Below are 26,556 nucleotides of genomic sequence, written 5' to 3'. Positions count from 1 at the left end.
TGGCTCCCCACTGCTTTTAGGAAAACTCTTGCTCTGAGAACTGGGATGAAACCCTGGGTCGGAACCTCCCTGGCAGTGGCCCCATCCAGGACCTTTCCCAGCACTGCCTCTGATTCCTTCAGAGTGGGGCTGAATGCCACCTTGGACAAGTCCTGCGGCTTATCTAAGCCAGCTCAGTTTGGCATGAGGGAAATCCAGAACAGTGCCTGGCACAAAGTAAATGCCTGATAAAACTTCGCTTGGTTAATGAGACCCCCAAAGGTTGGGTGATGACTACAGGCAGGGCAAGAAGCAGAAAGAGGAGCACTGGGATCTGTGCGGGACAGTGGGGTACTCTTAGGTGGTCTCAGGAAAACCAGATGGGCCCTGAGTGGGTTCCCGCAGGCTGAAGGCTTCGCCCTTTGCTGTCACCCATGTCTTCTGTCAACGGACTTAGATTTTCTCTTTTTTTAGGCAGAAGGTAGAAAGCAGGAGACAGGGTAATCCCAATTTAGCTTCCCAGAAATTCCTGATGCTGTCAGAGGACCCCTCTGCCTGACTGACGTATTACATACCAGGCTAAATCCAACCTCCAGGCCTTTCTACTGGCAGGACTCTACTCCGAGTATTCTTATCCATTTCATCCCATCTGTTCTTCCTCAGGCTGACCTGACTGACCCCTTGTGGAATCTTTGACTTTGGCCCACTCCTCATCCAAGCCTCCACACATCCTCTCTCCTCCTCCTTCCTCCATCTCTGTCCGGTCCCCTTCCCCTCCCCCACCACCTCCACTCTGTCTCCAGCTTTTTTTGGCTGCTGTTTCTTCCTCCTCCTCCTCCCTCCTTCCCTAACGCTGAATAATCAGGCCTGGCTGTCCTGGTTTCTGGAAATATTCGTGTGTGGGCAGTGGCTCAGGGCTGAAGCAGGGGATGGATGCCTGGGGGGCGCTGGGCAGCCCCAGACCCCCAGTGCAAAGATACCGAAATCCAGGGCTGTGGTCCATGCCTGTCTCCCTCTGGGGAAGGGAGAGCAGGTTTATTGAGCAGGGGAGGAGGGGTGGGAATTCAGAGGGCATGGACACAGGCCATTTCGTCTCCGAGGTCCTCCTCATCGAAGCGAGAGAGGATAGATTCCTCATCACTATACAGTGAGCTGGTCCCCTGTGCCAGCAGGTCACTGGCAGCACTGTCCATCTCGTCCAGTGTCAGGCGACAGGCATCTGCAATCTCCTGCTTGGCCAGGGCCACAAAGCGTGGGTCTCGGGCGAAGAGGCCCAGGCCCTCGGAGATGAGCACCTGGGGGCACAGATGGAATCAGAGTCAGCAGAGGGCCCAACATGGAATCAAAGCAATGTGCACAGCGGGTCAGTGTAGGTAGATGATGCATCATCCGTGAAAGTGTGCAGGGAAGTCACTGGGGACAGTCGTGCATACATCATGCTAAGCAGAAGTTGCAGAGCAAAGGGATAGATAATCACACACACAGTGCAGAGACCGGGGGTTGGGGGGGGATGCCCTCTTCCCTCCTTCCCAAGCTCCCACTTCCTCCCCTTCTCCCCCATCCCCCTTGCCCAGGTCCCTTCTCAACTCACAGCCTCCACCAGGCTGTCAGCACTGCCCCTCTTGCCATGGCTGGAGTCCGAGTGGGTTCCAGGCACGGGCAGACAGGTGAAGGTGCGCAGCGGACCACTGGATTTGTGGAGGTATCCCTCCCCTGCTGCGCCCTCCTCCACCAACAAGAGTGGGGCATAGAGGAGCCGACTCCGTTGCGGAGGGGTTGCCCAGGAACCCTGGACCAGAATAAACACCAGGGGGCTCAGGACTGATGGGTGGGATATGAGGATCTAGGACTCACCCCTGTGCCTACCTCTTATCACTGCCCACCACCCTCCAAGCACAACTGGAGGCAAACTGAATGTGAATAAACCAGACTTGAGTTTATTCCGGAGCATAAAAGACCTGGGTAGAAATCTGAGCTCTGCCACTTACTGGCTGTGTGATCTCGGGTAAGCCTCTCCGGGCCTCAGTTTCCTCATCTGTAAACTAGGACTAACAACAGTACCTATCTCACAGGTACAGTGAGGCTTTTGTGAATTCTTTTTTTTTTTTTTTTTTGGGAGGGTGGGTGGGCAGCAAAGCTTATTGAGCTCCCGAAGAGTGAGGGGTCCTGAGAGGGTTGCTTCCCCCAACCCTTTTTTTGCTTTTGTGAATTCATATGTGCCTCATTTTTCAGAAGACATGTGGTGTGTTTGATAAATTCAGCCTAGGCTAACTCTACCCCTCCAGACCTCAGCACCCCATTCTCCACCTCACCTGTGCCCTGCTGGTGAGGGGTAGCCCACGATGATAGGTGCCTGGGATGGGTAAATCTTCACAACCACCCTGGCGCCTCAGACACTGGATAGTGAAGGAAGGCTTCCGAGCTGGGGGTGGGGGGAGGCACAGTGCGGGGAGGGGCGGGGGGGGCAAAGAAGAATGTCAGTGCCACCCACCCTAGCCCTCTGCCCTGATGGCTCTTGGTAGGGGGGCTAGGATCCATGCCTGCTCTCACCTGCAGGTGTGGGGGGCAGCAGACGGCGGCGTGGTACATTGTGCCCATCCAGGTATCTCTGGGGTCTGTGGGGTGGCAAAATGATGGGGCGTGGAGGAGTCCCTGCCTGCTCGTTTAGGTAGGAGAGCCTGAGCGGGAGAGAGGGCTGAGGATGAGCTCAGGCCTGCGCATGGGCAATGAGGTCCCATTAGTCCTGCCCTCCTGCATGCGGCTCATGGGGTCATCCTACATGTCATGGCCAGAGTCCTTGGTGGGGACTTCCTCTTCCTTGTCCCGATTCTCCCGCTCTTCATTTCCTTTGAGCTGAGAACTTCCTTCTTCTGGAATGGTGAAAATAAAGCCTCCAGAGCTTCTCCTGGGGAAAGTGAAGCAAGTTAGACAAACCAGACCCCCTCCAACCACAATCCTCCTCGTATTGTGGCCCTGGGCTCCTGGTTCCTTCTTGTTCCATGCCCCATCCCCTACAGAAACACTGGGCTTTTAGTTTTTTGTTTTTTTTTTTTCCAATTGGGGAAACTCACATAACATAAAATTAACCTGTCATCATTTTATTTTTTATATTTTATTTATTTATTTATTTATTTATTTATTTATTTATATGAGAGCGTGCGCGCGCGAGAGAGAGAGACTGGAAGAGGAGCAGTGGGAGAGGGAGAGAGAGAATCCCAAGCAGATTCCATGCTGAGTGCAGAGCCCCAGTTGGGGCTGTATCTTGTGACCCCAAGATCATGATCTGAACGCAGATCAAGAGTTGGATGCTTAACTGACTGAGCCACCCAGGTGTCCCAACCTGCCATCATCTTAAAATAAATGTGGGATTTCTTTTAATAGATGTTTCTCATGGGAAGGACCCAACATTTAAAAAAAATCAAAGTTGGCCTGTTGAAGAGACACCTTCAACACAGGAACTGGGAGTGTGTTGGGGGGAGGTGAGGAGGAGGCTATAAAAGCTAGGTGTGACTTCATTATGTTCTTTCATTATTTCTGGGAGGTAAGTGCTGTTATCATCCACCTTTTACAGGTGACAAGATTGAGGACCATGGAAACTAAGTGACTAGCCCAAGATCACTTAGCAAATGGCAGAACCAGGATTTGAACTTAAACTCATTTAGTTCCATGTTACGTGCTTTTTGTATCAAACTTTTGCATTGCCTTTCTCTTATGAATCTCTTATTACCCTCTGTTCCCATCTGAGCCCTTAAATCCCTTCTATTTGTCCTAAATTTCCATTCAAAGGTCCCCTTGCTCCTGAATTACCCCCATGTAGTGGCTAGTCCCTGCCTTCCCTTACAACATCCCACCAGACCCTTGACCGTACCTGTAGCCATGGGATCCAGTCTGGGGTCCACTGGGCTGTCTGGAATTGGGAGCCCCCCCATCGTCATCACTGGGCCCAAGGGAGAGTGAATCTGGAGGTCTGTCCCCAACAGGTAGAGACACAGAAATCATGGAGCTCCGGCGAGATGGGGGCTGGGAGCCCATCGGGGCCTGTGGAAGTCACAGGATTGAATGTTGCCATTCACGTTACATCTAAGTCACTCGGTCAGTGACACAAGTCACTTGAAGTTTATTCCCAGTGACCTCCCTAAGGGTTAAATCTGGGTTTCACCTTCCAACAATGGATGGTAGGTATCAAATAAATGTTTGCCTGTTGTAGGGAGTCTTCTCAGGGGGCCTCGTCCCCAAAGGTAGTGTCCAAGTTACATAAGGAATTAAGAGAGTGTTTTTTTTTACAATTAAATTCCCTAGGGGAGTGAAAACTTGCCCTCACTTTATAAATTTCCGGGTTCTTCTCATCTTCCTCCTCCTCTCTCTCCTGTCCCTCTTCCTCCTCATCTGTGTCACAGGTGAGGGCCTGCCTGATCTCAGGACCCAAGTCCTGTAGGCTCCTCAGACCAGCCTGTGAGGGTAGAAACATAGGGAAGCAAGGTAGCTCAGGGTCCAAACTCCCCCATTCATGAGCCTGCTTCCCATGCAGGAGTGTGGGGTGGGGTAAGGGGTCCCTCAGCCACCCCTGACCCTCTGTAAATCCTGGGACCTCTGCTTCCTTGTCTGTGACATGGGTTACACAAGACCAAGAGGGCAGGCAGCCTCAGCCATGGTGCTCCCACATACCCCACCCCACCCAGGCCCCTCTCTGAAGACCTGAAGGGCAGAGGAGGTACTTGAGGGGGCCTCACTCCCTAGTAGCCCCTTTTCTTTCCTCCGCCTGAATTTGCGGAAATAGTCCTGGATCAGAAATGTGGCGTAGAATTTGCCCACGGTGACCTCTTCCTCTGGGGGCAAGGGAGAAGAGGCAAGGTCACTCAGGGGTCCTCTGTTCCCCCTACCCACAGCATAGACTCCCTTTGGCCCCCACTCCCATCCAATGTTAGTTTCCTGATGGTGAGTAATCATTTGACATTTGGGTGGGCTCATGGAATTGGGGTGGAGCTAGCTCACCGTCAGGAGGGGGGATGACCTCATCTAGCAGCTTCTGCTTTATCCGCTTCCAGATCTTTTTGATGACAATCCGCAGCTCCTGATTGGCTTGTTCCAGGTTCCCTGCATCAGGAGAGAATATGGGGCACGAGCCAATAGGAGGAGCCCTTCGCAGCCACTCCTTCCCTGTTGGAAGGGGCTTCACAAGCTTCTACGCAGTCACACACCACCCCCATTGAACAGGTGGTAAAACAGGGCAGGAGGAGCCATAGTTACTTATTTTGAGGTTCTGAGCCAGGAGCCAGGCCCATCACTCAATGAGATTGATCCCTGCACCTCCCCTAGAGGCCCTCCCGCTCCTGCCTCTTCCCCATCCCTCCCATGCACCTTCTGTCTTGATCTTCAAGGATGTCCGAACCAGGGCAAAGAGTGTGGCATTGAATGTCACTGTCCCATCTGAGTTGAGGGGCATGTTCATCGCCACAAGTCTCTACACACCAGGGACATGGAACCCACTTTGATCAAATGCCAGGGATGAAGGCATTGGATACCCAGGGGCAGAAACCTTTGAAGATAAAACCAAACACACCCTCCCCACCCAAGACAGGGTTCCTCCCCACCCATGTGGTGGGCGGACAGCCCTTTCAGAGGTGGGGGATGGGCAGGTGCACAGACCTTGCAGGCCACTCGGTGTGGGCACAGCTTCCCAAATCCCAAGGGGGGCTGGATGCGTCTCAGCAGAGCAACCACATCTAGGTGCTTGATGCGGCCCCTGGGACAAGTTGGGGTGGGTGGGTGGCACCGCTGGATTGGAGATACCTCTATCCCTTTCTGAAGATTCCACCAGCTCATCTCTACCAACTTCCCCTACCCCCAACAACCCAGGGCCTGCCAGGAAAGAATCTGAGGGCAGTTGGGGAAGGCAGAGGACAGAGGCAGTGGGAACCTTGGGACATCTATTGACTAGGTAATTGTTAATGGATAACAGGTCAGAAGTTCTGGGACTGGGGGACTAGGTGGGACAGGGCACTATCCCCTGCAATCCCAGTTATGTGGTTATAGACCATACTTGGCTCCAGGGTCATATTCAGACCAGATCCTCTTGAATTCATCAAGGTGATGGGGGCCCAAGATGGACCAGTCTCTGGTTAGATAATCAAAGTTATCCATGATGACAGCCACAAAGAGATTTATGATCTGTGGGCCAGTGAACAGTGAGGGTTAGGTGAAGGGCTAAGCTGGGTGTGGGGGGTTGGTGGGACGCTGAGGTAAACTTATGGTTACTGGGTCACTAGTCCCTGGTTGATCTTATCAGACCAGCCCTTTCACCCCCTCTGAAGATCTGGGCTCCCCACCTTGTCCCCAGACCTTTCAGGGCCAGCCCCCATGGCAGTGGTGGTGGTTGTGGGGAAACAGTCCTCACCAGGAAGGCGCAGAGCATGAAGAAGCTAATAAAATAGGCGATGGCAAAATTGCTACCACAGGTAAACTCCTCACCAGGGCTGACATCAGACTCAGGGTCACACCGACTCCCAGGAAGGCTGGCAAGCATTATCTCCTGCCATGCCTCACCAGTGGCACACCTGGAGGTCATAGAGTGGGGCCATTTTGGAGGGGAGGCTATGAAATCATCACAAGTGGCACTGTAGGGGACTGTAGGGTAATGTCAGGGGTTATATCTGGCACAGATAAATTCCATAAAGCATTTCAATATTTTAAAAGCTGGTGTGACCATGACGATGACAGTCATGTTCATCAGGTATCCCCATGTTGATCCCGATGCTACTGATGGGGCACTGAGGCCTAAGAAGTGGATACACCTTACAGCCAGAAAAAGAATGGTCGAGGGCGCCTGAGTGGCTCAGTGGGTTAAGCCACTGCCTTCGGCTCAGGTCATGATCTCAGGGTCCTGGGATCGAGTCCCGCATCGGGCTCTCTGCTCGGCAGGGAGCCTGCTTCCCTCTCTCTCTCTCTCTGCCTGCCTCTCCATCTACTTGTGATTTCTCTCTGTCAAATAAATAAATAAAATCTTAAAAAAAAAAAAAAGAATGGTCGAGGCTAGATTATTACACGACTCTTAAGATCACAGCCATAAAAGGTCTCAGGCAAAATGAACCCCATGCTGCCCTGTTGTTTCCACAGCTCAGACAGTCTGGGGCCCAGACAGGGTGTGTGAGCACCCAAAGACATGCTGGGGACCAAGATGGCAGTGGAGGAGGCATGGATGTCACCTGAACAAAAGCAGCACAGCCTGGGGAAAGGTCTGGAAATTGTTGTTTCGGTTGATCTGTGTGCCATCCTGAAGAGCCACCTTGCCAAACATCTGTGGGTGCACAGGGCATGTGTCAGAGTGGCAAACCCATGCCCCTACAGGTTGTCACCCATTTCATACCTTCCAGTACTCAAAAGAGTACTAGATCAAAAGATTCTCACAGATGTGTAGGTACTGCTGATTCCATTTCACAGATGTGTGGACTGATTCAGTATCATCCAGCTTGTCTTTCAACCCACCACCCCCACTGTGGGTGAATTCCTACCCATAGTGCCTAAGGGATGCTCCCTGGGATCCCCACTTGCCTGCATCCCAATGACTGCATAAATGAAGAATATCATTGCGATGAGAAGAGCCACATAGGGCAAGGCCTATGGGATTGGAGAGGAGGATAGATATTCAGGTCCAGGCAGAGAACTATAAGCCACAAAATGCACTGTTCCCTCAAGTCTGGGCCTACCGAGAGATGTGACCCATCCCCAAAGTGCCCATGACTATCAATGTCTCCCAAATGTGGACACAGTATTAAATACAATAGAATAAGGTCAGTGAGACCAAGGCACGTTGGGAATTGGGAGGCTAGAAAAACAGAGAAAACCAGAAATGGTAAATTGCAGATGGGTATGGCACACTGGGAAATGTAGTTCTTGGGGTGGTAAAAGGACAGGCTGAGAAGTGTGAGATGAGGGTGAGGGGTGGTCAAAGGGATGGGGAGTTACCTGAAAGGACTTGATGAATGTCCAGAGCAATGTGCGGATTCCTTCACCTTTACTGAGAAGTTTGACTAGTCGCATGACTCGGAAGAGGCGGAAGAAAGTGATAGAAATGCGGGAACTGTCCTCAGAGCTCTGAAGTTGGGGGTGTAGGTAGGTATGATGAGTCTACACTTGCCCCAGCCACCTCCCTGTCTCATGCTTTGGCCCTCCCAGCCCCCAAGTCCCTCAGAACTCAGGCCCCAGGATATAGTCAGGGAGCATTTCTAAGGACTCTTAGGAAGAAAGGAAGGGAGGGTAGGTGTGGAAAGAAGCATAGAGTCCCTGCTGTGAGGTGGGGGCTACCTCGCCAAGGTGGCCACCATTCTGAAGGGGGAAATGGCCAAGACAGAGGTGACAGAGAGGATGAGATCGCAGGCCCAAATGAACAAAGGGAGAAACAATGTAGCAGATATAGGGGATAATGGATGGTAAAGTCATTATTCAAGGGATGATGGAGAAGGTTATATGGTAGTGGATCAAGATGGTTGTGGGAAGAGTTGGCAATGAGGGTGGAAGGGAAATGAGAGGGTATGGAAAATGATGGCAGAGAGCCAGTGGAGCCAATGGAGGAAATGATGAAGCCAGTAGTTTCATGGAGATGATGGAGATTAGAGAACCGATGGAGGACCCAATGGAGGAGACAGTGATGGAGACATGGAACCAGCAGCATTGTCAATCGAGGTGACAGAGCCAAGTAGTACCCAATGGAGGAGATGATGGAGCCCATGGTACAGTCAGTGGTGATGACAGAGCCGTGAAATACCCAGTGTTGGAGACAGTGGAGTTGTTGGAGAAAATTCAGCCAATGAAGTAGTCAGAAGGAACGATGGAGCCAAAGCAGGAATTGGCGGAGTTGATGGAGTTAATGGAGGTGGATGTAGAGGCAATGAAGGAAATAATGGAAATAACAGGAGAGTCGTTTTAGGAGATAGCAGATGGAATTGAATGGAATGGAATAAGGGATATAAAGTAAGGAAATAAATGGAATAAGGGAGCTGGTAGGGGGGGCTTTGGCTAAACCTGACAGGGATTCAAGAGACATGGAGCTGGAATGAGGAGCACTGAGTCTTCAAGATTAGGGTGGAGGTAAGTTGAGAGGCTCTGGGGTTGAGGTGGGGGAAGGCTGGGTTTGTGGAAAGGCCAGTCCTTACGTTGACTTCAGTGACGGCAATGTCCACTATGCTGCCCACCACAATAAGAGCATCAAATGTGTTCCAGGCATCGGTAAAGTAATGCTGTAGGCAGGAAAAAAGTAGAGTCTTGTCTTCTCAGAGCTAGCAAGTTAGTATAGGGGTCCAGCGGTAGGTGATATTATGGAGGCAGGGCCCAGCTTGGACTACACGATAGGCCTTCATCTGGATCCCTCTCACTCCTTGATCTATGAGCCCTTGGTTGCTGCCCCCCCACCCCGAGAGCTCTGCAATGAGTGCCACCCCAGGGAATTCACCCACTGCAGGTGAGTCTAGGGCTTGGGGGGGCACCTTGGGTTTGAAGGCGATGATTTTGAGCACCATCTCAACAGTGAAGAGGCCAGTGAAGACCATGTTGAGGATGTCCATGGCATAGTTAAAAGGAGCAGTCTGTTCATAGTGCTGGGAGAGAAAGCCAAGTGTGAGGACGGAGCCTGAGGCAGAGACCTCTCCACCCACAACCAAATATTTTCTGGCTTGGACTGAGGTGAGTCTGGAGATGTGATAGAACTATGCTTTGGCCGAACTCCTCAAACTGTCGATATCCCAATATAGATATTGGAAAGCCCAGTCTTGATTTCCTTGCAGCTACTTCTGACTAATGAGACAGAAACGGAAGTCTTATGCTGGCTGGGCAGTTTCTGTGAAAACTATTTTTGCTTTCCAATAAAAGGATCAAATGAGAAGAGCCCTTGGGTGCAGTCTTCCTTCCTTTTTCCTGCCTTGAATGTGGTTTTGATGCCTGGAGCCATGGCAGTCATCTTGTGACCATGAAGCAACAATCATGAGAATGAAAGCCAACTTGTTAAGAATGGAGGAAGAGAAAGACACTGGATACCTGATGAACAATTATCAAACAGCCTACCATATTTTGTTGACTCCAATATGCACATCTTTTCACATTTAGAATCTTTGAAAATGGGGTGCATTTCACAATCAATAGCAACTTACAGTTGCCATATGCATTTCCCCCACATTCTTATATCTCTTAAGTCAGGATGCAACTTCCAATTATTGGCCTTAGATTTGAAGAAATGTGGCAAATATTTTTATAACTTAAGTCTCTGTCAGTTGGGGATTTGGTTGCTTGCAGCCTAAAGCATTCCTAATGGTTCCCAAGGGATTGTGTGGACAGAGTAGGGTTCAGGTGTCTGGCAGGGGTCAGGGTGGGGAGCTCAGACCTGCATGGCTAGAGCAACCGTGTTGAGCAGGATGAGCAGGAACATGAGGTACTCGAAGGCAGCAGAGTTCACAGTGGCCCACACACGATACTGATGTGGGTTCTTGGGGATGTAGCGGCGGAGTGGCTGGGCCTTGAGGGCGTACTCCACACACTGGCGCTGCATATGGGTGCAGGGCATGAGTGAGCAGTGGGGTCCCAAGGCAAGAGAGTGGTGGGGAGGGGTTGGAGGCCATAAGGAGAGGTGTTAGAGGTCACCTGGTTCTTGTCCAGCTCACAGTTTTGGTATTCCTGCTCGCCCTGGGCACGGAAGGTGATGATGACAAAGCCCACAAAGATGTTCATCATGAAGAATGCAATGATGATGATGTAGACAATGAAGAACACTGAGATCTCCACATGGTAATTATAGATAGGACCCTTGTCCTCTGCATTTGCATCGATGGCCTTGTATAGTAGACTGGGGAGGGAACCAGTGGGAATGGCTGAGGAGATATCCCAGTCCCCTGAGACCTGTCCCCAGACACCTTATAACGGACACTCTAGAATTTCCTGCTTGGCACCCCAAAGACCCCAAATCCCCTGACTTAGCCATCTGGGACCTCCATGCATACCCCAAGCAACACCAGCTGGCTTCAAAGACCCCTAAATCCCTTGTCTCAGCCCTCTGGAGACCCAGTGGTCCCCATACAACCCTCTAGAGAAAGTCTCCACCCCAGTCCTTCAAGACCCCCAAATCCCTTAAGTTCCCATGGACCACTAAATTCACTTCTTCATTCACCTCAGATCCCCATTCACTTCCCCAGAACTCCCCCACAAGCCCCTGAAGATCTCTAAATCCTGTCCCATCAGCTTGAATTCCTTGCACCATCTTCCCAAAGATCTTCAACTAGAACCCCAAAGACTTATACAGCTCTCTGAAAACCACTGAGCTCCATCTCTCTGAGACCTCCCCCCCGTGCCTTCCTCCAGACCCCTACCTGGTACCCCTTAAATCCTACCCAGTCCTTTCTAGACGTCCTCAGAGACCTCTAGCCTTTCTGGAGACACCCCCATACCCAGTCCCCAAAGCACCCCCAGCAAACTTCTGGAGGACCCCCACTCAGTCCTCTGATATGCTCACCAGTCCTCAGAAAACCCTATCCAGTCTCAAGATACCTTTCCACCCATCCCCAAGGAGATCCCATTCTATAGACTCCTTCCCTCCTTCCCTGCCCATCCCTGGAGCCCTGCTTCTTACGCAGGCCAGCCTTCGAAGGTAGAGACAGTAAATAAGGCCATCATGGCTGAGAGGACATTGTCAAAGTTGAAATCACTGTTGACCCAGAGCCGCTCCCGGACCAGTGGTCGTGATACATCTCCATCAGGGTAGACCAGGAAGGAGCCCCTGTGGATGTTGCAGACAGAGTGGGTGGGTGAGCAGGGGTGGAGAGCTGGGGAAAGGGGCCTGGTGTCTCCAGCATGGAGTGGTGAGGCTAGATAGCTTGGGTTCAAATCCTACCCCCCTGCATTTACTGGCTGGGTGATCTTAGGCATTTAACCTCCCTGTGCTTCAGTTTTCCTCATCTGTAAAATAAGAATACTAACAGAACATATTTCCTGGCCTGATACAAGGATTAATCAAGTCATTCAATGAGAATAGTATCTTGCATATAGTTGGTACCATATATGTTAACTGTCATCTCCATTATCATCATTGTCATCTCCCAGAAAAAAAATAATACTAATAATCAACATTTCTCAGCGTGAAGGATATGTCAGGCCCTGTACTCGGCTTTACATGTAGAAACTTTATGTTGTAATACACTCTCCTTATAGTAACTCATTTACTCCTTACAGAAACCTGTGAGATCTGCATTGTTTTCATCCCCATTTTTCAGTTAAGGAAAATGGGACTCAGCAAGGTTAAGAAATGTACCCCCAAGTCTCATGAGATGAATTTGAACAAGGAATGCTTGACTTCAAAGCACATGCTTTTAATCACCACCCTCTACAGGAATCTCAAGATGGAAGCCTGGGACTTTATGACAGTGGCCATGGGTGAGGGGAGTGTTTGGGGATTTCTGGGGGGTCCATAGTAGAATGTAGGTAACTCTGGAGAATGAGAAGAGGGGTTTGGGGGAGGTATTGAGGGTCTTTTAGGACTTGGCAAGACCTGAGGGCCTTTGCAGCTCTTGGGAAAGTTCTGGGGGTGTATTGTGGGGAATTGGGGGAGCTTGGGGGGGCTTGATAAAAACTGAGGGAGTTTCTGCAATTCTTGGGAGGAAGCTCCAAGGGTTCCAGGGGCCTGGGTGAGATCTAGGGGCCTCTTTAGCCTTTGGGAGGGGCCCCAAGCTCCACCAAGGGCAGGGTTTAGGGCACTCACTTGCACTCTTGGGGGGTGTGTTTGGCTTCATCAGTGCAACTGTAGAATTTCCCCTGTAGGGAGGATACTTGTCAGGCAGGTTTACCCCTTGCTCCCCACCTTGACCTTCCAGTGTTTCCTCTCACCTTGAAGAGCTGCACGCCAATGCAGGCGAACATGAATTGCAGGAGTGTAGTCACAATCATGATGTTCCCAATGGTTCGGATAGCCACGAACACACACTGCACCACGTGCTGCAGGCACCCACACAGATGGTTCACGAGACTACAGGCCACAGCAGCCAGGGGGGAGGGATTCTGGGAGTAGATGGGGCTCAGGGACTCGGGCTGGGGACACCTGGTCATGGACCAGGGATATGTGCTCAGGACCATGTGGGCACTGACTAGGAATAAGTATTTACCAGGAAGGGATATGGGGCCACATTTCAGGAACTTGGGTCAGGGAAATGTGGCCATGGGTAGGAATTGTTAGTTACTTGTAAGGAATATTGGTCAGGCCACATGATCAGTTGTCTGGGGTGTGGTTTACATGTTGGGTCCAGGCTGTGTGGTCAGGTGTCTGTGTAAATAGTCAGTCTGATTGGAGATTGGGGCCCTAGGAGTGGGGCAGGACATGGGTCCTTTGGGTTTGGGTGGGGCTGGGTTACCTTGAGTCCCTTGGCCCTGTTGATGGCTCGGAGAGGCCTCAGTACTCGGAGTACCCTCAGGATCTTCACCACTGAGATGGCGCTGGAGCTGGAGAAGGGTGAGTCCTCAGGCCCTGGCCCAGGTTTGGCCTCTGCTCTGGGAGGAATGGAGTGGGCAGGGGATGCAGAGGGTCACTCACTGGATGCCAAAGGAGATGAGGGACACGCTGACCACCAACAGATCCAACAGATTGAACCAGCTACGGCAGAAGGAACCTCGGTGCAGGAAGGCCCCAAACACTGTCATCTGCGGGAGGGGGAGGAGGACATCAGGGTAGACTCCGGGTGTGGGTATAGAGAGGGGAGGAGGGCATGGAAATGGGAGAGGTGGGCTGTGGGGGTGGGTACAGGATGGTTTGGGGCAACTGGGGGTAAGACTGGGGGCCTATTCATTACCTTTAATAGAATCTCCACGGTGAAAATGGAGGTGAAAGCATAATCAAAGTACCCCAGAATCTGGGAGTAGAGAAATAGGGGAAGCCACTGAGTCATGGCTTAGCGAAATCCCAGGGGTATGTGTATATATGTGTGTGTGTGTGTGCATGTGCTTCCTGTAAGCTTTGCTGTCCCTCCCTCCTCCTTCCCTTCCCTCCCTCTCTTTTTCTGTCCTTCTTCTTATGCCCAGTATGACACCACTGGGAGTGTTCCCTCAGCCCCCAGCCAATGGCTCACATGGTTGCGGAAGGAGTGGGCTCGGATGGGGTCCTCAGCGGCCAGGGACACACTGCTGAGGATGATGAACACCAGGATAAGGTTGGTGAAGATATGATGGTGAATGAGGGTGTGGCAGGCCTTCCTCAGCCTGGGGAGTGGGGAATAGTGAGAACCCAGAACCACAGAGCTGATTGGGAGAGCCCAAGGGAGACAGCTCAGCATCTTTTGCATCGGGCTGCGCACCCTGCCAGAGCCTTGGTTGGTACCTGGCCCTCCACCTGCCCCAGCCCCTGCTGCCTCAGCCCCTCATCCATTCCCAGAACTCACGGGTTAGTTTGACTGAGACAGAAGAAGGCACTGCCCTCAGGGATGGGTATCACCTTCTCCTTGGGTACAACTTCCTGCAGAAGTTCCACATGCCCTGCACCTCCTTCCTCCTCTTCTTCCTCTTCCTCCTCATCTTCCTCGTCCTCCTCTTCTTCCTCCATGCCTGGTACCAGAAGAAGACCAAAAGACAGACAATTCATTGGAAAACGTATGTTAAACCCGTAGAATAGTGGTTGTCACACGGCAAATTCTTCCCATGTGTCAGCTCCTCAGAGAAGGTCTTTTAGTTTGTTTTGTTCACAGTTGGGTCTCCAGAACTTATAACAGTGCCTGGAACACAGTAGAAGCTCAGGAAATGTCTGTTGTATGAACATCACCATCCTTGCCATCCAATACACGCTATCTTACAATAAAGGCTCTGAGAAGTTCTGCAATAAAACAAAAATCTTTGTCTTCATTAATCTCAGCATCTCAAATGCTGCTGGCCACACACCAAGCCCACTACTTTTATCAGTTTATTAGTTTTTGATGTAGTGCTCAATGATGCATTCGTTGCATGTAACACCCAGTGCTCATCCCATCATGTGCCCTCCTTAACGCCCATCACCCAGTTACCCCATCCCCCCACCCACCTCCTCTTCCACAACCCTCAATTTGTTTCACAGAGTCAATGATCTGTTATGGTTTGTCTCCCTCTCTGATTTCTTCCCACTTAGTTTTCCTTCACTTCCCTTATGATCTTCTGTGCTACTTCTTATGTTCCACCATATGATAATTGTCTTTCTCTGAGTGATTTATTTCACTTAGAATAATACCCTCCAGTTCAATCCATGTTGATGTAAATAGTAGGTAGTCATCCTTTCCGATCAAGCCCATCACTTTCAAGATGATTTCAGAAAAGTCTTCTCCTCAGACAGGAGGATCTAGGTGGTCAAGAGGTCTGCCCGGTGCTGTCTCTAAGGTCCCCCACCTCCTCCATCTGGCCCTGCCCACTTGCCTGTTTCTTCATTCTTTCTGCCCTCCTCTTCCTCATTCTCCCCACCAGGCACCTGGGGACAGAAAGATGGGGGTCACCCATGGTGGGGGAGACACTATAGAATAAACCTAGGGGAGGCATGGAAGGAACACAGTAGTGGAGAGGTGCACAGGCAGAAAATGGGGGTTAAAACACACACACATAGACAGGTATTGGTGGTAATGGGAGGCGTAGACAGTGCCCAGGATTCTAACTCACCAACACTCCATTTTCCTGTGGGAGAGCCCCCTCAGTGCTCTTCTCCCTGTGAGAGAAAAGGGGAGCAATTGCTAAGGATTGCAGCAGATAGACGAGGCTGAAGGGGTCCGTGCAATCAGAACAGACCTTTCTGAGGTCCCATAGAACCTCCCTGCTTCTGCCCTCATCCCCACAGTCTGTTCTTTTCACAGCAGCCAAAAGGATCCTATTAAATCTTAAGTCTGGCACATTCTTCCTCTGCTCACACCTCTCCTATGGCTCCCACTCACTCAGAGCAAAAACCAAAGTCCTCGCTATGGCCCAGAATGCCCCCAATGGGGTCCCCCTATTCCCCCATTTGAGCTCACCTCCTACCACTCTTTTCCTTGCTCACCTCACTCCAGACTCCCTGGTTTCCTTGGTGTTTTCTTAAATGTGCTGAATGTGCACCTCAGGACCTTTGCACTTACTGTCCCCTTGTCTGAAGCACTCTTCCCCCAGATATTTTCATGGCTCATTCTCTCCCTTCATTTGGGTGTCTGTTCAACTGTCACCTCTGTGTAAAGGCCTTCCTTGACCAAAATAGGGTCTAACCCTATAGCAAAATAGCAACTTTCATTTCTCTCTATTCTTTTTTTCCCAAACTCTTTTTTTCATTATATATCGTTAACATATATTTAATTAAATTATGTTATATATTCATTTCTTTGTATTTTGCTTGCCTCCCCCAACTAAAGTGTCATCTTTGTGAAAGGGAGGACTCTGTCTACCTTGAACCCTGTCATCTCCTCAGTGTCTAGAACATGGCCTGACACAAAGTGGGAGATCAAAGAATTCACATTGAATGAATGAGGACTGACAGGTTGGATCTGGGGATATGGGTGACCCCAGGGTGACCAGGGTGACCGAGGCATCTCTGGTAGTGTGGGATGTATGTATGTGTGGAGACATACAGTCAGGGATCCCGGGGAGAGACTGTCTTGGGGGCAGAGCCAGACATCACCTGCCCTTGTCATTGACAGTCCCTGTATCTCCGCTGGCCAGGTTATCCACAGCAATGGCAAGAAACACGTTCAGAAGGATGTCTGGGGTGAGCTCAGGCTAACAAAGGATGGAGAAGAAGCCTGCCTGTGGACTGCCCATATCCCCTTAGCTACCCCACATTTTACCAGCACCCAGCCCCGCAAGGCTCCAAGGATACAGTTGCCGCAGATGAAGAGGATAATAAAATAGACACACACCAGCATTCCTGGGAAGAAGGGGCCGCCATAGGCCATGATACCATCATACATGACCGCATTCCAGTCCTCACCTGTCAGGATCTGAGGGTGAGAGTTCACTGTGAAGCTCTTTGGACCCTCCCACCCTATGCTTTCCCTACTCCTCACCCAACCCACCCATCCCATGGTCTCCAGACCTCACCTGAAAGACAGTGAGGAGGGCCTGGGGGAAGGTATCGAAGGTGCTTCGCTTGGTGTGGGTCTGGTCAAAGTTGAATTTGCCCCCAAAGAGCTGCATGCCAAGCAGGGAGAAGATGATGATGAAGAGGAAGAGGAGAAGCAGCAACGATGCAATGGATTTCATTGAATTGAGCAGGGATGCCACCAAATTGCTCAGAGATGCCCAGTGCCTGCAGCAGAGATGGGGGAGGCAGGGTTGACATGTCCAGTGGTGAGTCAGGACCCAGGGCAGGACTCCAGCTTGCAATGTGTTAAGGGCGGGTCAGGTAAAAATGAGCTTTGGAAGGGCGTTTGGGTGGCTCAGTTGGTTGGGCATCTGCCTTTGGCTCAGGTCATGGTCCTGGAGTCCTGGATCAAGCCCCACATCAGGCTCTTTGCTCAGCAGGGTGTCTGCTTCTCTCTCTTCCCCTCACCCCACTTGTGCTCTCTCTCTCGCTCTCTCTCTCTCTCAGTTTCTCTCTCAGATAAAAAAAAATATTTAACAAAATAAAATGAGCTTTGGAGTTGGGTTGATGTGAAAATAAGATGTGAGGAGAAGGTTGAATTTGGGGTCAGTGTTGGCGTTGAGGGTGTAATGAGAGATGAAGTTAGGATGGAGGTTATATGGAAGGTGAAGCTAGAATTGGGTTTCAGGTTGGGACTGGGATTGGGGTTAGGGACTGTAGCTGGGGATGGGGATGGGGTTAGGGGTTAAGAGAGTATTTGGAGTTTTAGATGACTGAGTTGGGGATAAGGTTGTGGTTGAGGGTTGGGATAGAAGAGGGGTTAGGAGTGAGATTGGGTCTGGGTCTGAGATTGCAGCTGGAGGCAGGCTACTGGTTAGGAGTTAGGGACATGGGGGTTGTGGTTAGTGATGGGGATAGGCTGTGATTTAGGGAGGAGATTAGAGATGGAGCTGGCCTTGGGACTGGGTGTTGGGGCTGTGGATGAGCTTGCATATGATGAGTGGGTAGGGGTTAGGGTTAGAGATGGTGTAATGTTTGCAGATGAGTATGGAGGGGAGTTCAGAGATGGGGCTCGGAATAATGTTTGAGCTGGAGTTGAGGTTGAGGAAGGGAATGGAAATAAAGTAGACACCCGCCCCAATGGACTTTAATCTCCATGAGGCCAGAGGAACCTGGGTGGCTCAGTCGGTGAAGCGTCTGATTCTTGATTTCCACTCAGGTCATGATCTCAGGTTTGTGAGATCAAGCCCCTGGTCAGGCTCTGAGCTGGGTGTGGAGGCTGCTTAAAATTTTCTTTTTCCCTCTCCCTCTGCCCCTCTCCCCCAACTTGTGCTCTTTCTCTCTCTCAAAATAATCTCTGCAAGGCGGGAACTTGTGTCTGCTTTGATGCCTAGTGTTTCACTAGGCCTAGTGTTTCTCTGAGTGCCTGACACCAAGTAGGTGCTCAGTGGTATTTGTTAAATGAATGGTAAGGCTGATAGTCACTGGAGCTGGGGAGGGAGCTGTTCAGGCTGTGCTTGGGGCCCCAATCCTCCCCAGCCCCACGCACCTAGTGACTTTAAAGATCCTGAGGAGGCGCACACATCGGAGCACTGAGATGCCCAGGGGTTGCATGGTGCCCACCTCCACCAAGGTGGTCTCCAGGATGCCTCCGCAGACCACAAAGCAGTCAAAGCGGTTGAAGAAGGAAGAAACATAGGCAGAGGGGCCCAGGCCATACAACTTGAGAAGCATCTCCACCGTAAATAGACAGAGCAACACCTTGTTGGCATACTCTATGGGGAGAGGGGCAGAGGTGACTGGATTGGCCAATTTCCTCAGTAATGTGTAGGGGGGTGAGGGCCATGGGGCAATATGGGGTAGCTGTTATCAGGCAGACACAGGCTGGGGGCAGGTAGAACAAGGGTTAGGGATTGGGGTGAGTCTGTAGGTCAGAGTAGGTGAGGTTTTGAAAGGCTTGGAGAGGTGAGGAGAAGAATCCATCAGCCTCTATGAGTCCAAGAAAACTCCATTTTGAAGCTAGTGTTAGAATTTGGGGTTTAGCTGAGATTGAGGCTGGGTTGAGGCTTGGGGTCAGAAGTGCGTTCAGTATTCAGGTTGGCGTTGAGATAAAATGAATAACGGTAAAAGCTAGCACTTCTAAAATGTTAGCTTTATGTGGACTAAGCCATGTTCGAAGCACTTTTCACTTTAACTCACTTAATCCTTCCAACCACCTGCATGAAGTGGATACAATTACTAACCCCATTTTTGTAGATGGGGAAACAGACACAGAGGGGTTAACCCATCCAGACAGTGTGGAGTTAAGATTCTGGAGTCCCAAGCCACCTGCCTGGGTTTGCCACTCACTAGCTGAGTCCTGGGATTAATCATTTAATTCTTCAGTACCTTGGCAATCAGTACTGTGTGCAGTAGTAGTTGCTTCACATAAGGCTTTAGTGAAGAAAAATTGAGTTAGTCCGTGCAAAGTGCTGAGAACAGAGCTTGATGCCCAGAGCAAGTGCTCTGGGAGTGCTAGCTACAAGGTGCGATGGGACAGGCTAAGGTTTCTGCATTTATTAGGGCAAGAAGGCAATGTCTGGGGGTCTGAGGAACCCCAGAAGCCCTGGATTTGGGTTTCTAGAGTGGAGAGAATTGGGGGTTGGGGAAGAGGGCTGGTAGTCCGGCGGTTGGGGAGAGGGCGCACCCTGGATCTGGGTGAGCCAAACGGGCTGCCCGTGGTGCTCTGAGGCGATGGTGAGCGTATTGAGGAAGACGAGCACCAGCACGGCCCAGTAACAGGCGGTGGACTTCACAGCCCGCCGGCAGCGTGCCCGAAGGCCCCGGTTAGCTCGGCGGAGGTGGCGGCTGGGGAGGAGGGGAAAGGTGAGTACTCTGGTTGAAATTACCTACCTAAGCAGGGCCTGGGGGGCTTGGGTGGGCTAGCCCGGTGGTCACGGGGGACTTGGAGGTGGGGCTCACACAAAGTCATGGGGCCCCAAATCCCTTAATTTTCCCAACTCACCAAACCCTAGTTTTCATGATCTTGTTTCTGGAAAAGAGGAAGATGGGATGTGAGCGTCATGAGGGACTAAGGGGCAGTCGGTGGCTGGGGTTGGAGCTCAGGGGCTGGGGTCAAGGTTAGAGGGTCCAATAAGGATGGGGGTCAGGGTCTGGACTGGGTTCTGGACTGGCCAGGGGTCAAGGGCTGGAGGCCCTTACATGCAGCGTGTGCAACTGGCCAAAGCCCCCTCCTCTTCTTCCTCATCGCCTGGGGTCTCTGTCATCGAACCAGTGTCACTGGCTGGGAGGCTGGCTGTAGGAAGGGTAAGAATAGAGGTCTGTACTTGAAGACCCCAGGTTCCAAACTTGGCTTGCTTCTCTGTCTGCCCATCCCACCATCCCCCATCTGGCTGGACCCTCACCATGGCTGCTGGTGGAGTGGGTAGAGCGGGTAGAGTGACTAAACCAGCGCAGGCGTCCACGTCTCCTGGTGGTCAGCTCTGCCAGCTGTGGCCCTGCCAGATGGGAAGGACAGTTGGGGAGCGTGGCCTGAGGTTGGGTTAGGGCCGTGGTGGTGTGTGGGGGGGTGTTATTTGGAGTCTTTGTTCTGGGTACAGGGTATTCAAATGTGGGTCTGGTTCTGTGTCCTAGGCTGGAACCGGGAGCTGGGCCTAGAGTTGTTGCCAGTCGGGGCGGGATTTGAGGAGGGTAGCCCACATCTGAGGCATGCGTGGAGCAGGGAATGGGCCCCACGGGGTTGCCTACGGTGGCCGGCCCGGCCCTCTTCAGCCATAGAACCCAAATTGCCATCTGCTGAGGGGTCTTCGATGTCCAGGTCCTCTGCCTGCGTGATCCAGTCCAGGTAGCCTCGCAGGTCTTCCTCCAACTGTTGCTTCTCCCGCAGCTTCTGGAAGTCCCCTCGTGCTTTGGCCTTCTCCCTCTCCTTGGAGAACTCCCTGAGGGAGGAAGATGGAGAGCTAGGTGAGGGAACCACTCTGGCTCCCTTGCCTTCACCATTCCAGCCCTACTGGTCTCCTTGCTGTTCTCGGAATATGTCAAACACATTCTAGCTTCGCATCAGCGGTTCCCTTTCCTTGGGACACCTTTTCCTCAGATATCCATGTGGCCCATTCCCTCATCTCTTTCACATTTCTACTCAGATGTCACCTTCTCAAGGAGTTCTGTCCTGATTGCCCCTATTTATAATTGCACAATTTGCTCATTTCTATCCTTATCCTTCCTTTCTTTCCATAGCACATATTCCATATAAAACACTACATATGTGAGGCGCCTGGCCAGCTCAGTTGGTAAAGCATGTGACTGTTAATCTCAGGATTGTGAGTTCAAGCCCCACACTGGGCATGGGGCCTATTGGAAATAAGAAAAAATTTCAACAACCCACCACATACATGTGTGTGGGTGTGTGTATACACAATCTGTTGTGTGTATTGGTATTATCTGTCTCTCCCCACCAGAATGTAATATCCAGGAAGACAGGAATTTTTGTCTTTTATTCTATTCCTAGTGCACCCAGTAGTTGCTCAATGTTGACAGATCGAATGAAGTGGTATTTCTGATGGGTTCTGAAAGGATGCCTAGGAGTTTTCTAGGAACAGAACAAATGGGACTGGGGCTGAGGGGCAGTATGGGGGAGGGTGTCTAGGCTCCTCACCCGCTCAGGACACCAAGTACAAGGTTGAGGACGAAGAAGGACCCAAAGATGACGAGACTCACGAAATATACCCAGGGAAGCTCATACCCCATGGCATCCTGCATCTGGGGAGAGAGAGGACATGCATCTCTCAGTATATGCAGACGCTCTTGCCTGAGCCTGGGGAGGAAAGGCAGGTGCAGTCTCGCACTGTGTGCCTGTCGTCCACCTCACCCAGTAGAGCACGTCTGTCCAGCCTTCCATGGTGACGCACTGGAAGACGGTCAGCATGGCGAAGAAGAAGTTGTCGAAGTTGGTGATGCCTCCGTTGGGCCCTGCCCAGCGCCCGCGGCACTCGGTCTGGTTCAGGGTGCACGCACGCCCGGATCCCGAAGATGCGCAGGGCGACGGGTCCTCCTCCGCTTCCACGTCTGTGGGAAGACGGGAGCTTTGGGTTCTGAAGCCTGCCCACCCACAGTCCCTGCTATCCTGGAGCTCCGTCCACCTGAGAAGTTCAACTCAGGGTTCGAGATTTTTCTAAATCAAGGGCAACTGTAAGCTCACAACTCTGCTAGATCAGGATTCAGAACCACAGGGAAGTTGTGAGTCTCAACCACAGGTATCTGGGGGGTAGAACTGTAAAACTTCTGGTAGAATCTTGTAAATAGCAGTGAGCCCTGAGCCTGGGGGAGGAGTCTTGTGAACTGGGAAGGGACTCTTGGAAAAAGGGCGGGGGCAAGGCTTGGGCGGGAGTCTGGATAAAGGGCTTGAGTATTTGGGGCCAGTCCTGGAGGATGGAGTCAAGCACCTGGAAAGGTCTAGGCCTGTAGGTGGATTCGTGTGATGGGGCGGAGCTATTAGTCAAGGGGCGGCAGTAGTCCGGGATTGAGGGCGGAGCTTGAATAAAGGGGTAGGGCTTGTTATCCCGGAGGCGGAGCCTGAGCCTGGGGGTGGAGTCCTGTGGATTTGAGCACAGGGTGTGGCCCAGAAACCCGCGGAGGGAAGGGCGGGGCGGTGGTGGTGGTGGTGTCCTGTCCCCAGAGGGGTGGAAAGGCTGACCAGATCCCAGGAAGTAGCATGTCTTGTGCATGCGTCCAAGGAACAGCTCGAGTCCAATGATGGCATAGATGATGATGACAAAGAGCACGAGCAGGGCGATGTGCAGCAGGGGCACCAGCGCCTTCATGATGGAATTAAGCACTATGTGCAGGCCTGTGGGAACAGAGGGGCGAGGTTGGCCTAACTCCCAACTCCGGCGCCCCTCCCCCACCTCCAACCTCCTGGGGGGCGTGCCACTCACTTGGAACCCCAGATACCAGCCTCAGTGGCCTCAGCACCCGAAACGCCCTTAACGCCTTCACATCGAAGCCTCCCGGCTTTCCCCCTGTGTGCGGGGTGTCTCCCGGCCGACCAGGGCCCTGCTCCAGTAGCACGCTGAACAGCCTGAAGGGGTAGCACGGGATTAGGAGGCCTGCGGCGGGCCTCGGGACCTCCCTCCACCCCTCCCTTCTCGGAAAAACACAGGTCCTCGTGACTGGAAATGTGAAGAAGTTTAAAATATGTTGATATTCCTGATTCTGGCTGCCAAACGGGGGCAGTCGGAAACAGACATTTCCCCTGGGCCCCGAATTCAGCGGGCCTGGGGTAGGAAGTTGAGCTAAGGTCCCCTGCAGACGCGCACCCGACCACAACGATGATGAAGTCAAGTAGGTTCCAGCCATTGCGGATGTAGGCACTGGGATGGAGCACCAGCCCGTAGGCCACGATCTTGAGCACAGTCTCCACAGTGAAAATCACCAAGAATACGTACTCCACTTGCTCCTGAGGTTGGAGCCAGGGGCGGGGCGGGAGAGTGGGGGTTATTTGAGGGTGAGGCTTGAGGGGGGCCGCCGAAAAGGAAGCATAATCGGAGACCTAAGTTTCAACTGGATAGGAGAGGGTCATCTGGGTCAGTGAAGAGCAGAGATGGGGGCTTGAAGGGTTGTGGTGTGGTTCTGCTGGGGCTGGATCTGGCTTGGGGCGGGGGCAGGGGGGCAAGCCTCACCAGGTTGTGGTTGGCCGTGTTGGAGTCATCTTCTGGAAAGGGGATGTAGACCCCCAGGGCTACACAGTTGGCAAAGATGGTCAGCAGGATGAGGATGTCAAAGGGTCTCAGGTGACAGTCAAGGACCCAGGCAGATAGGTCTCAGATTCCCCACATTCCCTTGGAGCCCTCCCCATCCAATGCTGATGCTTAACTCAAGGCATCCAGCCCTGACATCCCAGCCCTTGTCCTGACCAAGGCTTTGACTTTGAACCCCCTAGAAACCTTAGCCATCCCCAACTCTTGCTTTGATTTAGCCCTTGACTCTTGACACTCCTCCCCCACCCCCCGCAGTGACCTTCACATTTCTCAACTCCCCCTCTAATCCAGTTCTTGACTCTTGATCCCTAGTGACCTCGGCCTTCCTCCATCCCAGCCCTGACCCAAACCTTGACTCTTGGTACCCTGGTGAAACCTCACTCCTGAGCCCCGCCCCGGCCTTCCAGGATGCTTCCACTCCACAATGCTGATGCAGAACCGCCGCAGGGGGTTGGCCAGGGTGAGGCAGAAGAGCGCCCGGGGTGACCGCTGAGCACTGGCCACTGCCACCGTCTTGTGCTTACTGTGCTGAGTCCTTCGCTTAGGGGTCTCCAGGCCCGATGCCCCACTGATTTCTTCACCCCCCGATGCTGGAGGCCCAGGGCACAGCCCCCATTCAGGACCAGGTCCCGTCCCATTGGCTGGGCTGGGCTCTGGGGTGTTGTCTGTGTGGAGAAACCGAGTCAGGGAGGGAGAGGGTATTGGGGCAATCATGGTTGCCTCCTGCCCGGTCCCATCCCTGTGTCTGGGGGCAGGAGAGAAGAGCATGTAAAATTAGGGAGAGTTGGGGTGGTGCCTGAGTTAAGAATTGCAGGGAAGAGTTGGTGTTGTAATTGATTGGGGGTAAAGAGAGTTTTTAGAGAAGGGAAGGTGAAATTACATTTCCAAGTAAAGTAGTCTTTGCTGTTAGACTTGATACGGAGTTTAAATTGGCATGGGGTAGGATTAAGTTTATAGCTAGAGGCAAATTTAGGGTTAAATTCTAGTGGTGGATTTTGGATTGGGTTTAAATACAGGAAGGAGTAGAGTGTCTGAGTTGGGATTAGAATTAGGATCAAGGTTAGGGTTAAAGTTAAGTTTGGATGGGATCTGAATTTGGCATTGGGGTTTTCAGCTAAAGTCATTCCCAATTCTTGTGGCCTTATTCTAGCCTCTGAGGGGCAGTAGGCTGGCTTGGTTAGGATCCCCAGTGTTGGAGGAAACAAGCTGTCTGAACTTGGCACCTGTGTGCAGCCTTGGGAAAATGGTGCAACCTCCCTGAGCTTCAATTTTCTTATCTGCGTAATGGAGTGATAAGAGTACCTATGTTATAGAGTCGTTGTGAAGATTAAGTGAGTTCAGCATTCAGAATAATGTCTGGCACAGAGTATTATTCCCATTTTGCAGGTAAGGAAATTGATGCAAAAAGGGAAGTGATTTGACCAAGTGGCCGAATTGGGATTCCAACATATGCAATCTCTGACTCCAAGGTAGTAAGACTTAATGACTTACTACCACCATCAAATGTGTTCATTCTCTCTCTCTCTCTCTCTCTCTCTCTAGTTTTTAAAATTGATCTGTGCTCTTTTTGGAGACTTTTTGGAGACTCAGAAACCTACTCACTAACAATATTGATATCTCGATGTTGGGGTTGAGGTTAGGTGAATTTATAGCTCATACTAAGGGGCTGAATCTACATTGGGGTTTAGACCCTGACAGGGGTTTGCCCTCTGGTTGGTAAGGTTTGCGTTAGGATTAAGCTTGGGGCTGGTTTTGGAATTGGACTTGGGATGGACACGAGGATGGAGGTTGGGGCCAGGATTAGGGCTGGGATTCAGTTGTGAACTAAAGCTGGGGATGGGGCTGGGAGGCCATAGGGGCAGGGTCTGAGTCAGACTGAGCGTCAGGGTTCAGGTGATACTAAGGCTATGTTTGGTGCTGTAGGGGAGGGAAACAAGGTGATGTGGTTCTGGTCCCCTGGTGACTCTTCAGGGGTGGGGTCCTGTTGGGCAGTAGATGGGGCAGAGGGGCAGAGGGTAGAGCAAAGCCTTGGCTTGCTCCAAGGGTCTGCAGGGGTGGAAGGCTGCTCTCACCTTTCCCGCCTTCAGACGCCGACATCCTCCTTTCAAGGTTGAAGAGCCATCTGCACACAGCCCCCCTCTCTTCTCCCAGCTTTAGAGAGATTAAGGTCACAGGGCGGGGCTGTAGCCGGGTTGGATGGGAGGGTGAATGGGGCAAAGATGGGACATTTTTGGGCTACAGCCTGACAACAGAAAAGGCACCGATTTTAAAAAAATATTTTTATAAAATATATACGAGTCAGAAATTAAAATAAGAAAAATGATATCATTTCCCAACAGTATTTGAACTTTGAAATGTGTAAAAATAGACCTAACATAATATACTTATGTGTAAGATCTCCATGGGAAAAAATTTTCAAATACTGTCAAGTGATTAAAGGGAACCTAAGGAAATGGAGAGATATATTAAATTTACTAATAGAAATAGTCAATGTTGTGAAAATGTCAAATTCTTCCCAAAGTGACTTAGAGATTCAATGGCTGTCCCAAATGAAATCCCGAAAGATTTTTCCCTGTAATTTGACAAACTGATTCTAAAATTTATATCGATATACAAAGGATCTACAAAAGCCAAAATCCTTTGAGAAGGAACAAAGTGGGAGGACATTCCAGATCAGATATTAAGGGATGTTATTAAAGCTACAGTAATTAGGAACAGAATAGAGTTCAGAAACTGAGCCCCATATATATGCAAACATGATTTATTTTTGACAAACACAGCACTAATGAATGGTGGTTACATGAA

General features: G+C 51.3%; 1 protein-coding gene across 1 annotated transcript; it reads right to left on the bottom strand.

Moving 5' to 3' along the window:
• Positions 1-1,043: 1,043 nt before the first annotated feature.
• CACNA1F (calcium voltage-gated channel subunit alpha1 F) lies at positions 1,044-25,848 on the bottom strand (the record flags this gene model as incomplete). The annotated part of the gene is made up of 48 exons (XM_082716526.1): positions 1,044-1,274; positions 1,571-1,768; positions 2,292-2,401; positions 2,530-2,657; positions 2,759-2,884; positions 3,848-4,017; positions 4,301-4,429; positions 4,675-4,805; positions 4,972-5,073; positions 5,338-5,440; positions 5,626-5,722; positions 6,020-6,147; positions 6,374-6,533; positions 7,182-7,273; positions 7,528-7,593; positions 7,942-8,070; positions 8,281-8,301; positions 9,129-9,212; positions 9,459-9,569; positions 10,349-10,507; positions 10,606-10,807; positions 11,588-11,734; positions 12,713-12,765; positions 12,838-12,945; positions 13,359-13,446; positions 13,538-13,644; positions 13,794-13,853; positions 14,070-14,199; positions 14,379-14,541; positions 15,376-15,427; positions 15,613-15,658; positions 16,595-16,676; positions 16,793-16,913; positions 17,014-17,221; positions 18,546-18,771; positions 19,683-19,843; positions 20,001-20,027; positions 20,198-20,291; positions 20,401-20,493; positions 20,744-20,934; positions 21,651-21,754; positions 21,864-22,060; positions 22,689-22,841; positions 22,930-23,072; positions 23,311-23,450; positions 23,674-23,779; positions 24,170-24,416; positions 25,824-25,848. The coding sequence occupies 48 exons, from the start codon at positions 25,846-25,848 to the stop codon at positions 1,044-1,046; spliced, it is 5,949 nt and encodes a 1,982-aa protein (XP_082572652.1).
• Between the last annotated feature and the right edge of the window lie 708 nt (positions 25,849-26,556).

The sequence above is a fragment of the Mustela nivalis genome (genome assembly GCF_964662115.1).
Source record: "Mustela nivalis genome assembly, chromosome: X".
NCBI lineage: Eukaryota > Metazoa > Chordata > Mammalia > Carnivora > Mustelidae > Mustela > Mustela nivalis.
This window is presented reverse-complemented; position numbering and strand designations above follow the sequence as displayed.